This window comes from Dromiciops gliroides, chromosome 2 (genome assembly GCF_019393635.1).
Source record: "Dromiciops gliroides isolate mDroGli1 chromosome 2, mDroGli1.pri, whole genome shotgun sequence".
In the NCBI taxonomy this organism is placed as follows: Eukaryota; Metazoa; Chordata; class Mammalia; order Microbiotheria; family Microbiotheriidae; genus Dromiciops; species Dromiciops gliroides.
In genome coordinates this window covers 153,646,831-153,661,939 of record NC_057862.1, presented here as the reverse complement: position 1 = coordinate 153,661,939, position 15,109 = coordinate 153,646,831, and the positions used below count along the sequence as shown (strand labels likewise).

At 40.8% G+C, this 15,109-nt stretch overlaps 1 protein-coding gene across 1 annotated transcript in view; it reads right to left on the bottom strand.

The window, feature by feature from the left end:
* NOX5 (NADPH oxidase 5) overlaps positions 1-14,794 on the bottom strand; it is a 40,561-nt gene extending 25,767 nt beyond the window's left edge. The window contains exons 1-5 of the mRNA XM_043988195.1: positions 14,675-14,794; positions 12,487-12,637; positions 9,877-10,087; positions 8,192-8,426; positions 6,083-6,236 (exon numbers count right to left, since the gene is read on the bottom strand). Coding sequence (XP_043844130.1) covers positions 6,083-6,236; positions 8,192-8,426; positions 9,877-10,087; positions 12,487-12,637; positions 14,675-14,794 — 871 coding nt within the window. The remainder of the gene's footprint in view (positions 1-6,082; positions 6,237-8,191; positions 8,427-9,876; positions 10,088-12,486; positions 12,638-14,674) is intronic.
* Between the last annotated feature and the right edge of the window lie 315 nt (positions 14,795-15,109).

Genomic DNA, 15,109 nt, shown 5'->3' with positions numbered 1-15,109 from the left:
TTGTTCAATGAAAAACAGTGAATGACTTAAATTTTCTCATCAATACAATAATTCAAGACAATCCCAAAGGACTAATAATGAAGTATACTATCCACCACCAAAGAAAGAACTGATATTTATCGAACACAGACTGAAACATGCTATTTTTCACTTTCTTTGATTTTTTTCTTTTGTTCAAATTTTCTTATACAAAATGACTAATATGGTAATGTTTTACATAATTGCAAATGTATAACCTATATCTGATTGCTTACCACCTCAAGGAAGGAGGAAGGGAGAAAGGGAAGGAGGGATAGAATTTGGAACTCAAAACTTTAAATAAAAATGTTTATTATTTTTTTAAAAGAATATTATAAGTAGTATATTAAATTACCTTGAAGGGTTCACAATTTTTTAAAAAATCCTTCTTCTAAAGCCTTTCCCAACCCTCTTAATTTTCTACCTTCCTTCTGTTAATTGTTTCCTATTTATCATATATATTGCTTATTTGTAAATATTTGTTTGCTTGTTATCTCCCCCCATTAGATTGTAAAGTCTTTGAGGACAGGGATATCATCTTTTGTCTCTCTTTTTTTAAATTCCCAGTGCTTAGCACAGTGCCTGGCACATAGTTGGCACTTAACAAATATTTCTTGACTGACTGATTAACAAATTTAGCATTTCCTTTAGTTAATTAAGAACATTATTTTGAGGAGTCACCAGACTGCCCAAGGGGCCCACAACACATGCACACAAAAATCTTAAGAGCCTTTGATATAGTGGAAAGAACAATTTGGAGTCCCAGGACTAGGGCTCGAATCCTACCTCTGACACCTCTATGACCTCAGACAAGTAATTTAACCTCTCTGGGTCTCAGTTTCCTCATCTGTAAAATAAGGGAACTGGACTAAATGGCCTCTAATGTCCTCTTCAGCTCCAAATCCAAGATCCTGTTATCAATGAATGTATACAATGGCTACAAATGTAAATGGAAAGAATAATAACCAACAAATAAATTGGATAATTATAATGACCACATAAATGTGGTCCCAGGGAAGGGCTGAGAAAATGTACCTCTCTCCCTTCTTTGCAGAGGATACTACAGGTGTGGACATTGTAAAATTTGTGAGACTTGGCTAATGAGTTGGATAATTTGGGGGGTTTTCTTCGTGGAGATGAACCGAAAACTATTTGATTACCTCATGCAACAATTTAAAGCAGAGAAAATTAAAGAGAAGCTAAAACTGAAGGAACGAGAAGAAGCATGGGTTAAAATAGAAAATATAGCCAAATGAAATCATCTGGTACTGAAAAAAATAGTTACATGAAAACATTTGGAGTTTTTGTTAATATCATTATAAGATCAGGTATTTTATATCATCTTAGAGTTGGGGAAAGAAACCAGTTCTACTAATAATGTATATGCATTATCTGCAATAAAAAATACTTTTAAACTTTGTTAAAAAATGGTTTTTTTCTTCCTTTTTTCTTCTTTGTTACAAGGAAAAGCTCACTGGATAGGGGAAAGGGAATAGGACAAAGATATTTGGAGTTAAGGTAGTATAAAAGCAAAACATATCCATAAAATAGAATTAAAAGGAAATTGAAGGTCAAAAAAAGAATGAAAACCACACACTAACTTTCATCTGCAGGACTGTTTGGACAATAGGACATTTGGCCACTGGTCTGTTGCACAACATCCACCAAAATGTTTAGTTTTGGCATAAGAATCCCTAGAATATCCCTAAAAATTGGGGAAGGCAGAGCTTAGGTCCATCCTCCCTTCACCATAGCCCAGAGCTGGTGTTCCTGCATATGAGTGCAATGGGAATAGATTGTTAAAATATTACTGCTCACGTTGGAGCCTCAGTATAGTTACTATGAACAGGACTAATCTTCTAAGTAATACAGGCCTTCAAACCGATGATTAATTTATTAGAAATCTATACCCTAGATGTAATTATACACAGCTCATGTTATTAGAGCTGGAAGAAGCAGGAGAAACTTGCAGAAAGGGTTGGCAAATCCTCATGGTAAATATCATTATATGTGTAGGACACATGTTCTTTTTGGCTTTCTGATTGTCTATGGTTCTTAATGTTCTGTAGATGGTGAGACAGCTTTAACTATAGGCAAAAGATGTCACTACCTCAGTGGTGTGACCAAAGGACATGCTCCCTCAGCACAAAGATACCTCTTTCTCCTTAATGCCTGAAATTCCACCCTTAATCAGAGGATCACACGTGTAGAAATACAAGGGACTTTAAAGATCATTTAGTCCAACTTCTTCATTTTACCAATGAAGAGACTGAGGCCCAGGAAGGGTAAGAACTACCAAGTTCAACTAATGACTGTTGGTGGAGTTTGAACTGATCCAACCATTCTGGAGAACAATTTGGAACTGTGTCCAAAGGGCTATAAAATTGTGCATACCCTTTGACCCAGGAATACCACTACTAGGTTTGTATCCCAAAGAGATCAAAGAAAAAGGGAAAGGACAAATATGCACAAAAATATATAAAGCAGCTCTTTTTGCATTAGAAAGAATTGGAATTTGAGGATATGCCCATCAATTTGGGGGAATGGCTGGACAAGATGTGGTATATGATTGTGATGGAGTACTGTCATGCAATAAGAAATGATGAACAGGATGATTTCAGAAAAACCTGGAAAGACTTATATGAACTGATGCAAAGTGAAGTGAGCAGAACCAGGAGAACATTGTACAGTAAACAGCAATATTGTAAAGATAATCAACTGTGAAAGACAACTATTCTGATCAAAGCAATGATCCAAGACAATCCCAAAGAATTCGTGACAAAAAATGCTATTCACCTCCAGAGATAGAACGATAAACTTTGAGAGAAAATTGAAGCAGGATTTTAAAACTTTCTTAATTTTTCTTGTCATTGGTGGTGTTGGGATGTGTGTGCATTTTCTTTTGCAACATGGCTAATATGGAAATATATTTTGCATGACTTCTCAAGTATAACCAATATCCTATTGCTTGCCCTTTAAGGGAATGGGGGAGGGGAGGGAGGAATGGAGAGAATTTGGAACTAAAAATATTAAAAAGTGAAAAATATATTTATGTATAATTGGGAAATATTTAATGAAATAAATAAATAAATATTTTTAAAGAAGAGAACTATGCAGTTCAAACAAGTAGCAAGTGTCTGAGACCAGATTTGAACCTGGATTATCTGCCTCTAGAATTACCACTCTTTTCATTGTACCACCTTAGGGTTTGACATTGTCTTGTAATATCTAGACTCCTTTTTAAAAATTGTTCTCTTCCCCTTCCCATTGGAGGGGAACACACAAAGTCATTAGCACCTTGGTATGAATATTTTATCAGATGACCTCTTGACTGAGTAGATTTTGGCAGCAGAGGGGCACTCATCACTGGGGAGGAAATGGGAACTGAAAGCAGGAGGAAAAACACTAAAAAGGGAAGGGAGGCAGATGGCATCAAAAACAGACTCAGAATCATGGAATCTTAGATTTGGAAAGGACTCCAGAAGCCATCCAGCTTGTCCTACAACTGAATAGGAACACCCCTGGTTAGTGGTCCTTGAGCTTTGATTGAAGACCTCCAGTGATGGAGAATTCACCTCACACTGAGAAAGGCCTTTTCGTTTTGTGGTAGCTTTGACTATTAGAAAGTTTCTTCTTCTCCTTCTCCTTCTCCTTCTCCTTCTCCTTCTCCTTCTCCTTCTCCTTCTCCTTCTCCTTCTCCTTCTCCTTCTCCTTCTCCTTCTCCTTCTTCTCCTTCTTCTCCTCCTTCTCCTTCTTCTCCTTCTCCTTCTTCTCCTCCTTCTCCTCCTTCTTCTCCTTCTTTTCTTCTTTTTCTTCTTTTCTTCTTCTCCTTCTCCTTTTTTCCTTTTCCTTTTTCCTTCTCTTCCTCCTCCTCTTCTTCCTCCTTCAACACCTATACATAATCTACCTCCATGTCATACCAACCTACTGCTCCTAGTTATGCCCTGGGGCCAAATAGAAATATATTAAGGCTTCTTCCACATAATAAGCATCCAGATTCTTGAAAACAGCCCCAATGCACCCCTCTCTCCTGAGGCTAATTACTCTCCTGTTCCTTCAAAATAATCCTCCTGGTTTTACGTGACCTAAGTCATAGTTTTGTGACTTCTTCCCCATTAGGCCAGTCAAGGTGGTTGGGCCACCCTGAATGAGATCTCTGTAAGCAACTGGAGATAGCCCTTCCTCCTCTGTAAATACCCAAGCCAATGTCAACGTCTTCACAGAGACTATACTGTGCTGCCAAGGAGTTCTGTCAGCATGTCCAAAAACAATAACAGAAATGCAGAAAATTCCTTCTTCTTCATCCCAAAGGAGGGACCCCTCACAAGGGAGTAAGGAAATGACAGTTTGAAATACCATTGCACAAAGGGTTGCAAGCCCCAGCTATAGACTCTTAGTTAGAACATCAAATCAAATAGAATCCCTGCATTCTTCAACCTTACTAGATAAAGGACAGTTTATGATACTCCTACCTCTTCTGATTGTCTGTTATTTGGAGTTATGTCAGTCTTTGTTCTCCTTTGTTAGTATGGGGAACAAAATTGTCAATAAACTCAATGCCTGTGATCAATCACTTGATCAGCAAGTATCTATTTAATACCTAGTGCTGGGGATGCAATAACAATTGAAATGGTTCCTACCATCAGGGATTTTACACGTATATATTTAGGCCTCTACAGAATATATACAAGGTGTTTGGAAGGGATGGCCCTTATAACAGGGGTAGAGGATCAGTAAAAGCTTCGTGGAGGAGGTACACTTGAAAAAACTAGGGATTCTGAAAGGCAGAGGGGAGGCTGGAAACCCAATGCACAGGAATGCAGAAAGGAAATGGAATGTTGTACAGGCTGAGCCAAAAATCATGATGGTTTTTGGGGTTTTTTGGCAAGGCAATGAGGGTTAAGTGACTTGCCCAGGGTCATACGACTAGTAAATGTCAAGTGTCTGAGGCCGGATTTGAACTGAGGTCCCCCTGAATCCAGGGCTGGTGCTCTATCTATCCACTGCATCACCTAGCTGCCCCCTTGACAAGTTATTAAAACATCATGACTTTTTCAGCAAGGCAATGATCCAATATAACCCTGAAAGACTTATGAAGATTTCAGCCCATCTGCAGAGAAAGAACTGATATTATCTGGAAACAGATGGAAACACATTAAAATTTTTTTTTTCATTTCCTCTTCAACAATTCCTTAATCTGAAGTTTTGGGTTTTTTGACTGTTTTCTCTCACAACTAGCTAGTATGGGGATTTTTCCATGACTACTCATGCATAACTTAGTTTGAATTGCTTGAGTTCTTGTGGGTGGGGGGTGGAAATGGAGGGGGGAAGAGAAGTTGGAACACAAAGTTTTTAAAAAATTGATGTTAAAATTTTGTTTTTACATATATTTTGGAAAATAAAATTCTATTAAAAACAAAAACAAAAACAACATCATGACTTTTGGGACAGCTAGGTGGTGCAGTGGATAAAGCACCAGCCCTGGATTCAGGAGGACCTGAGTTCAAATCCAGCCTCAGACACTTAACACGTAATAGCTGTGTGACCCTGGGCAAGTCACTTAACCTCAATTGCCTCACCAAATAATAATAATAATAACTTGTCAAAAAATATTTTTCTTTATTTTTTACCATTTATAAGATTTTATTTTTCACACATAATATGAATCCATTTCCTATATATACTGTATATGATGCTATGGGATTGTAAATTAAAAACAAAAAATAAAGGAGTTATTAAGTATAGAATCCCCTTCATGACTTTTGGGGTCACCTTGTATACAGGAAACAGTAATAAGGCTGGTTCAAATGGATTGTAGAGTAGATATAATGGGATAATGTGTAATAAGATTGGAAAAAGAGATTTGAAGCAGGTCAGAGGAGGTTTTCAATGTCAAAAAAGAGTACTTTGCATTTGCACTTAGAGGTAATAGGGAGCCACTGGAACTTACTTAGTGGAAGAATGACATGATTAGAATGAAGTGGATGGGGGGGGGGCCTGCGAGAATGATGAGATGCCAGGTGGTCTTACTTGGGAAGGTGAGGTCTTAGGAGCAGAAACTTACCGAAGTTGACCACATGGGCAGCAGTGTGTACAAGTGTAAATCCAACTACCACATAACCAATGAGCTGGTGGAACTCGACATTCTGGTCCAATGGGAAAATTCGGGCCACCCACGTGGCCCTTAGCCAGGTGAGACAACGCCGCAGCATCAGCACCTAGGAAGGCCATGGGGTGAGAGTGGGGGGAGAAAAAGAAGCAGTAATGTCTTCACACCTGTGCCTCTCTCTGTTCCCTTTGCACTGCTCCCTGGAAATAGCCTTACTCCATCCTCCTAGGCCAGCCAGGTTCTGACAGTACTGTTTTTGTCACTTCCATCCCCTGCTCAGGGACTGACACGGAGTCCCCGGAATCTATAAGATAAAACCCAAATGACTGCCTGGCATTTAAAATTCCTTGGCTCTTCTTCATCCTATGCGGGTGGTGTGACCTCACTCGCCCTTCCCAAACATACCCCCCCACCAGCTCCTGCCCCATTATTCTCCAACATGAAATCTCTATTCTAGCTAAGTTTACTGCTGCCTGACAAGTTGGGCCATTGCTCATGCCATCCTGCTTTCTTGGGATGCCTTCCAAGGCTCTTCTCCACCTGCCCAAATTTTACTCAGGAGATATATGAATTTTGGAAATTCATGTTACCAAGCAACTTGCAAATATGCACATGTATAATCATGGATCTAGAGCTGTAAGGAACCCCAGAAGCCACCAGTCTAACCCCTTCTTTTGCAGATGAGAACACTGATTCCCTGAGACTTCCCCAAAGTCATCCTGGTAGTAAGTAGCAGAGCTGGAAACAGGCCTAGACCCATTTTCCAATGTCTGAAGCCTGGATTTTTCCTAAATTGTTACCCCCTGATTTCATCTCACCTTCCCAAATGAAGGCTGTCTTGGCAGAAAGAAGGTAGAGATCCAAAATGAAGCATACATTCTCAGTTGTGGTAGATGTGTTAATTTGTTTTGTCGACTACACTTATTTGTTATAAGGGAGGGTGTGAGTGTGTGTGTGTGAGTGTGAGTGTGTGTGTGTGAAGGGGGGAAATCCTAGGTGGGGTTGGTAGCTAAGTGGAATAGTGGATAGAAGACCAAGCCTGGAGTTATGAAGACATCTTTCTTAGTTCAAGTCTGGCCTCAGACACTATGTGACCCTGGGCAAATCATTCAGCCCTGTTTGCCTCAGTTTCCTCATCTGTAAAATGAGCTGGAGAAGGATAAGGCAAATCGCTCCAGTATCTTTGCCAGGGAAACCCCAAATGGGATCACAAAGAGTCAGACATGACTGAAATAATTGAACATTAATAACAACAACAACGACAAATTCTAGGGAGTGGGTGAATAGTAATAATGATAAAAAAGAAGAAAAGAAAAAACAGAAAGAAATGCAGAGAAAAGAATAGAAAGAAGTTCAGAATAGGACAGTGATGGAACTACCAAGTTAAATTTAAAATATGCTTTAAAAAAATTAATATAATTCAGGTTCATGGTGTCATATACAATCTTCTTTTTCTGTGTATTGCATAAGGAAATAATGTGTGTTGATACATGTTAAATTCATAATAATAACCAAGGAAATCTTTCAAAATAAATAAAAGGGGGCAGCTAGGTGGTGCAGTGGATAGAGCACCAGTCCTGGATTCAGGAGGACCTGAGTTCAAATCCGGCCTCAGACACTTAACAATTACTAGCTGTGTGACCCTAGGCAAGACACTTAACCCCAATTGCCTCACCAAAAACAAACAAACAAACAAACAAACAAACAAATAAATAAATAAAAGACATGCTTGGAAAGAGGAGGTGAGACTACTGACCAAATTAAAGTCAGAATTTTTTGAAAACTTAATTTGCTGTCTCCAGTAATCACAGATAATTAAAAATTATCTATATTTGGGGGGGCATTCCCCCATCTTTTCTTAAGTCTCTACCATCCCCACCTCTTCATCCTTGAGTAAATGACTGTATATTTCTCCAAACTAAGGAAAAGACCTCAGCTCAGGCAGCTGAGCAATCCTGGGGTGCTAAGGCTACATCTGAGACCTTCCCCTTTCTTTCCTCTCCATTCCTTCCCATCCAACTACTTTCCCATGACCTCCAGAAGGAAATTCCATCTAGTCCTCACCACAATGAAACTGCAGTTGAAGTTCAGACATTGGCCACAGCCTTTGGCCACCATGATACTGGCTCCAAAGGACTGGTGCTTCAAGGCTGCCAGGGTGAAGAGCAGAATGTTGAGCCCGATGTAGGCTGCCAGAATGGCCAGCTTGCCACTGTTGTTATGCCAGTATGCTGAGGTAAGGTGGCGGGGCATCTGTGACGTTTTCTTGGAGGATGGAGGCTTCAGCCAATTGGCTGCACTGTGAAAAGGAAAAGTGGTTTCTGTTCATTGGAGAGGGCACCTGGTTATGGGGAAAAGGCTGATGAGTGAATTCAGGGAATAAGAGAAAAAGAGAAAGAAAACCTTGGTATGCCATGAATAATAATAAAAGTGAACAAACAACAAAATGGATAAACTATACAATGTATCATCTACATGGAAGGGAAAAAATTAAGGAACAAAGGAAGGAAACATTTATTCAATCCTACTGTGTGCCAAGAACTTTACACATATTATTTCATTTGACCCTCATGGCAAGCCTGGGAGATAGATGCTATTATTATCCCAATTTTACAGTTGAGGAAACTGAGGCAAATAGAGGTGAAGTAAGTTGCCTATGGTCACACAGCCAGTAAGTTTCTGAAGTGGGATTTGAACTCAGGTCTTCTTGATTACAGTCTCATTACCCACTGTGTCTGCATAACAGATAACCCACAAATTGGAGAAGATACAATATCTCTCATTTGTAAGATTAGTAAATGATGGGGCAGATAATATACAAAGTTTACAAACCCATGAATGGGCTGATCTAGCAAACACCAAGGAAGATAATCCAATGAGAACAGATCATGATCATCACCATTGTCAGAAAGCCTTAATATGAACCTGATTGCATTTGGCCAGATAGTCCAACAGCTATCTAAAGTACAATGTACATGCTGTGAAGGAGCTTAATCAATCAATCAATAAACACTTATTAAGTACCTACTGTGTGCCAGGCACTATCCTAAGTGCTTTACAAATATTATTTTATTTGATTCCCACAAAAATCCTGGGAGGGAGCTGCAATTATTCGTCCCATTTTACAGTTGGGGAAACTGAGTCAGATAGAGGTTAAGATTAGCATTAGATAGTAAGAATTCTGACTATATATATATATATATATATATATATGCATATATGTGGCTCGGGCCTTCTAAAGAGTGCTAGACTTGGTTCCAATTAATTGCTGGTCTTCTATAAAGATCCCATTAGCCTCCCCTACACTTAGCACTTAGACTAAGTTCCTAGATAAGTATCTCCTTCAAGAGACCTTTAGTCTCAGTTCTTAGTACTCTTTCCCCACTCCTAGTCACTATGTATTTATATAGCATATATCCCATATTTGCTTGTTGTGTCCCCATTTAGTAGAGTGTAAGCTGCGTGAAGGGAAGAGGCTTTCTGACTTCTGTTATCTGTATCCCAGTACCTAGCATAGTCCTTGGCACATGGTAAGTACCCAATAAGGCCAATCTTGATGAATTGGTCTAAGATGAACAGAGTGCATAAACAGAGCACAGTATACACAGAGGGCCAAAGAGAAATGGTAACATGATGACATTCAGGCTGTGAGTGATATGTTAGCATCACATTCAGCCTGAGGTGAGGGCACTTGGGGAGGGAGAGTTGGTCTGAGATGGATGTGTGTGCTCCAAGCAAGGCAATAGTACCTGATGGTTAAGTTTTCCATGACCTCAGGAAAGTTGTCTAATTCGTCCCGGAGCTCCTCAAAGGTGATGGAGCCACTTTGGTCTTTGTCGGCTGATTCAAAAAGGGCCAGGGTGAGGTCATCCAGCTTCTCATCTGGCAGGGAGATGGCACTCTCCTTCAGGCAAGACTGCAGCACTGTGCGGAGCTCGTCCGGATCAATGGACCCACTCCCTGCGGGGGGAGGAGGGAGGAAAGAAGCAGGACTTGTCATGGGGAGGAGCAGTCACTCTTGACACCATAGAAACAGCGATTTAGAACTAGGGGGACCTTAAGAGTCCATCAAGCCCAACACTGTAACTTCACAGATGAGATAATGGATTTGGCCATGGTCACGTAGATAGTGAGTGCCCAAGGTACTGCCTGTTTCAAAACCCTTCACACTTGGAAGCTCCCCACAATGTAAATTCCCACAGCCTCTTAGATGATGTTGTTCTAAAAGGAAAATGAATGACTATGGTTGCTCACAGCTCTCACCTAGTTTACTGGGTGGATGGAGTGTGTGGATGGGTTTAACAAGTATGACTAGTAAGATAGAATGTAGGTAATGATGGGGCAAAGGCTACTTACCACCCATATACAATCTGGACCACCCCCTTCAAACAGGCCCCCTGAAAATTAAAGCCGGACTCATAATTCCTTTTTGGTTTTTTGGGTGGTTTTGTTTTGTTTTGTTTTGTTTTTGCAGGGCAATGAGGGTTAAGTGACTTGCCCAGGGTCACACAGCTAGTAAGTGTCAAGTGTCTGAGGCCAGATTTGAACTCAGGTCCTCCTGACTCCAGGGCTGGTGCTTTATCCACTGTGCCATCTAGCTGCCCCCCCAGAATCATAATTCTTTTAGGGCCTTCTGTCTATTCACATTATAGTTCTGAGTCTACTTTTCCATGATTCTCCCAGGCCAAGCCAGTAGATGGATAATTTCAAACAGAAAGCACTTACTGAAACAATCACAGAGGTAGCAGGAATTATAGGGAAAGGGGAACAAGAGTACAAAGGGAACCTTTATTAAGTGCACTATATGTTTTGTAAGTATTATCTCATTTGATGCTCTAAGCAGTTCTGGGAGATAGCTACTATTAGTATTCCCACTTTACAGTTGAGGAAATTGAGGCAGATAGAGGTTTGGATTAGCATTAGTTAATAAGAATTCTTACTCTTTTTATAGCCCAATGGTTGCTACCTGCAGATGGTTGCTGGACTTTGCTCCCATTAGCTTCTCAGGGGCTTTGCTCAGTGGTTTCCGTAATGGCCCCATTAGCCTCTCCACTCCACTGAGCAAAGCCCCTGAGAAGCTCAAAACCTCCGAATGACCCAGAAAGAGTAAGACCAGCAGGAACAGCTCAAAACCCTTTTCCCTGCCAAGGGAGAGTTTGAATATCAACTAGCTGCCAATTCCCAGTAATTTCCCCTTTTCTCCCCCTCCTACTTCCCAGTAGAATAAATCAGCCCTAGGCTCCAGGTTCAGGCTCCTCACTCTCTCCCCACAATGTGTGGTCCTGTTCAACCCAGATAAGAACCCTATTACTAGTTTTGTGATCCCATTTCCACCTGGGGGTCTGGGTGGACCTGATCCATTTCGACCAGATTCCCTATCTTGAAGTAGAGTAAACTTGTTTGAAGGGTCTCTGTCCTCCTACCCTTAGCTCCCTTTCCTATCCACATTGATGAATGCTCTTTAAGTGCCTGGTGGCTACTTAGGGTCCCCCATTTAGAGCACAGGGCTTATCATGGATAAGCAGAATAGGTAACTGTCAGTAAGTCAGTCAACAAGTATTTATGAAACTCTTCCTATTTGTCAGATGCTGGGAATACAAACAAAAGCAAAGATATGATTCTTGTGCACTTTTACAGGGAGTGGCAACATGCAAACAACTAGGTACATTCAAGATAATCTCAGAGGAAAAGCATTAGGGCACAGAAAATAGAATCCCCCAAGTCCCCAGAACTCTCCAACCAGCTCCCTCTTGCCTAACATCCTTTTTTTTTTTTTTTTTTTTTTTTTTTTTAGATGGGCAATTGGGGTCAAGTGACTTGCCCAGGGTCACACAGCTAGAAGTGTCAATGTCCCCAGGCCCAGATTCGTAACTCAGGTACAAATTGTCCAGTCTTCTGACTCCAGGGCCCGTGCCCTATCCACTGCGCCATCCAGCTGCCCCACATTCTTTTACCAAAAGACAAAAGTATTTATTCTCCAAAGACTGAGCTTATAGTGGAAGTAACCTTGGGAGCTAGGAGAGAAAGTGGATAGAGCCTGGCCTGGAGTCAGGAAGACTCATTTTCCTGAGTTCACATCTAGCCTCAGACACTTCCTAGCTGGGTGACCCTGGGCAAGTCACTTGACCCTCTTTGCCTCAGTTTCCTCATCTGTAAATGAGCTAGAGAAAGAATGGCAAACCCTCAGAATCTTTGCCAGAGAAAACCCCAAATGGGGTCATGAGAGTTGGACACAAACTGAAAATGATTCAACCACAAAAAGCTTGGGAGAGAAAAATACCCCACCCTTCCTGCTCTACCGTGAAATAACCCATCATTCTGATGTAGTCATCAGATCTACCCTGTGGCCAGCCCCTTACCATCCACATCATACACCTGGAAGAGGAATTTGAGTTTGTCCATTGCATTCCCATGAATGAGTAGATTCAGAGCCCCCAGAAGCTCTTGTAGGGTGATAGTGCCACTTCCATCAGAGTCAAACAAGGCAAAAAACCTCTCTGCAAAGAAGGACTGTGGGAATGACAGAGTGTTAGAGCTGTAACCTCACAGATCACCACCACCATCATCATCATCTCATTTTAATTAAAGCTAAGGTTTGCAAAGCCTTTTACAAATATTATCTCATTTTATCCACATAATGACCCTGGAAGATAGGTGTTATTATTATCTCAATTTTATTGATGAATAAACTGAAGCATGACTTCCTATGTAGCTAGCAAATATCTGAAGTTAGATTTGAACTCAGAACTTCTCTGATTCCAAGGCCAGTACTCCATCAGCCAAAATTCCTAATATCTACTCCTCTGAACTGATTCGAGAATCCCCTGGACCATTGTCAAAATCTGCCTGAATTCTTCTATCAATGAATGCTTCCCCTCAATGGGAAGTTAACTTCTATAGGAGATAACTAAAATTATTAGGAAATTCTCAGAACAAGCAATTTATCCCCCTGTAGTTTCTATTTTTAGCCCTAGTTCTGGAACTACAGACAATAAGCTTTGACTCTGTTCTGTATGGTAACCCTTCAGGAAACAAACCGTGACATCCACAAAGCCAGACAGCACTGAATTTTATTTTCTTCCTTTTCATTGGGTATGCCTACCTTCTATAAGGGAAATAAGCAGGGGTGAGATAGCCTGCTGACAGCTGGCCAGGCTTTCTGGGTTCACATCCATTCAATTCAATTCAGTTTAGATCCCTGTATGAGAGAATGTTCACTTCCCCAGGTATAGATTTCAAGGAAAACAGACAGCAGGAGCCTCAGAAACACATTATAAACAATTAATTAAGCCCTGATTTGTTTTGCTGATTTAGGAGGAATAAATTCTCATGCTCAAATTTTCAGTAGCAGGATGAGAACTACTTCAGCATATCTGCACGTAACTCACATGAAAGGACCTTTCACTTGAAAGGTCCTTCCTAGATCCCTGTGGTTGCTAGGGATTCTCCCATGATAAAGTCTAATTTCTCTAATACCTTCTAGTTGCAACAATTGCACATCAAATAATATACATGGAAAGCCAGTAGGACTGACTTGAACTGATCACACAATCACCTCTTCTGCTGGGTCTTGCTGATAATCTGGTAGCCTGAAGAGAAGTAGTAGATGAGTGACAGCAACCACACTGCTGTGGAGAAACTCTTTCTATGTGACACTTGAACCAGCAAGGAATCAGGCCAGATAAAACCAGAGAATTCATGTGGGAAGTGCTTAGGGCAATCTGAATGGGTGGAAGAGAAAGCTGAACAAAAATACTGAAAAAGAGAATTGAAAAGACCTGAAACACGGCTAGTGGTGGTCTAAACTAAAAAGCTATAGGTGAATATATCAGGTCAGGATCAAGCTATTCCTGACACTTTCAGGTGAAGTAAGGAGAATATCATTACTGCTCCTACCTAATAATAATGATAATGATAACAATAATAACAACATTTATATAATGCTTACTATGTGCCCTATACTGTGCTAAGTGCTGTATAATGACTTTTTTTTTTGTGGGGCAATGGGGGGTTAAGTGACTTGCCCAGGGTCAAACAGCTAGTAAGTGTCAAGTGTCTGAGGCTGGATTTGAACTCAGGTCCTCCTGATCACAGGGCGGAACTTTATCCACTGTGCCACCTAGCTGCCCCCCTATGATTACTTTCTTAGTTGATCCTCACAACCACCATGGATGATAGGTGCAACTATTATCCCCATTTTACAGTTGAGGAAACTGAGGGAGACAGAGGTAAGGTGATTGCCCAGGGTCACACGGCTTAGTGTCCTTGATGCAAATTTAACCCCAGGTCTTTCCCTAACTCAAGTCTAGAACTCTTTCCACTGCCCATCTATCTGCCCTAAAGGGGAGCTTTTCATAAAGGAAAAAAGATCACCAGATTCTAAATGGTGGGGCTCTCAGCTTTCTTGGAAGCAGTGAACCAGATACAATCCCTCAAGTTCTTAAGGATCTTTATTGCTTTTATTTTATTTTATTTTATTTTATTATTTATTATACATTTCTCTGGGTGAATGTAAGTTCTACCTTGGGTTTATACGTAGGCACTTGCCTCTTTCACTTTCAATGCTGTCTTGAACTCTTGCAGGTCAATCTCCCGATCTTCTCCAGCAATGGCTTCAAACTGATGTGACACCCACTTCAGCCACTTAGCATCATCGTCAGCATTCATAGTTCTGGGGAACCAAAGGAAAACTTCTGGTTTGTCAATGGAAAGAGGACTAGGAACCTGGGAGAAGGTCCCAAGAATCCAACTACCTTTGCTCCCGCCCTAATTAGATGCAGGTTTCATTTCTGGTTACAAGGAACACTTTTGGACTCAGAGCTGGAAGGAAGGAAGGAAGGAAAGGAGGGAGGGAGGAGGGAGAGGAGAGAGGGAAGGAGGGGGAAGGAAAGAAGGGAGAGAGGGAAGGAGGAAAGAAAGGATTCTTGATTAAGCACCTTCTCTGTGTCAAGTATTGAATTAAACAAGAAATATGAAATCCAG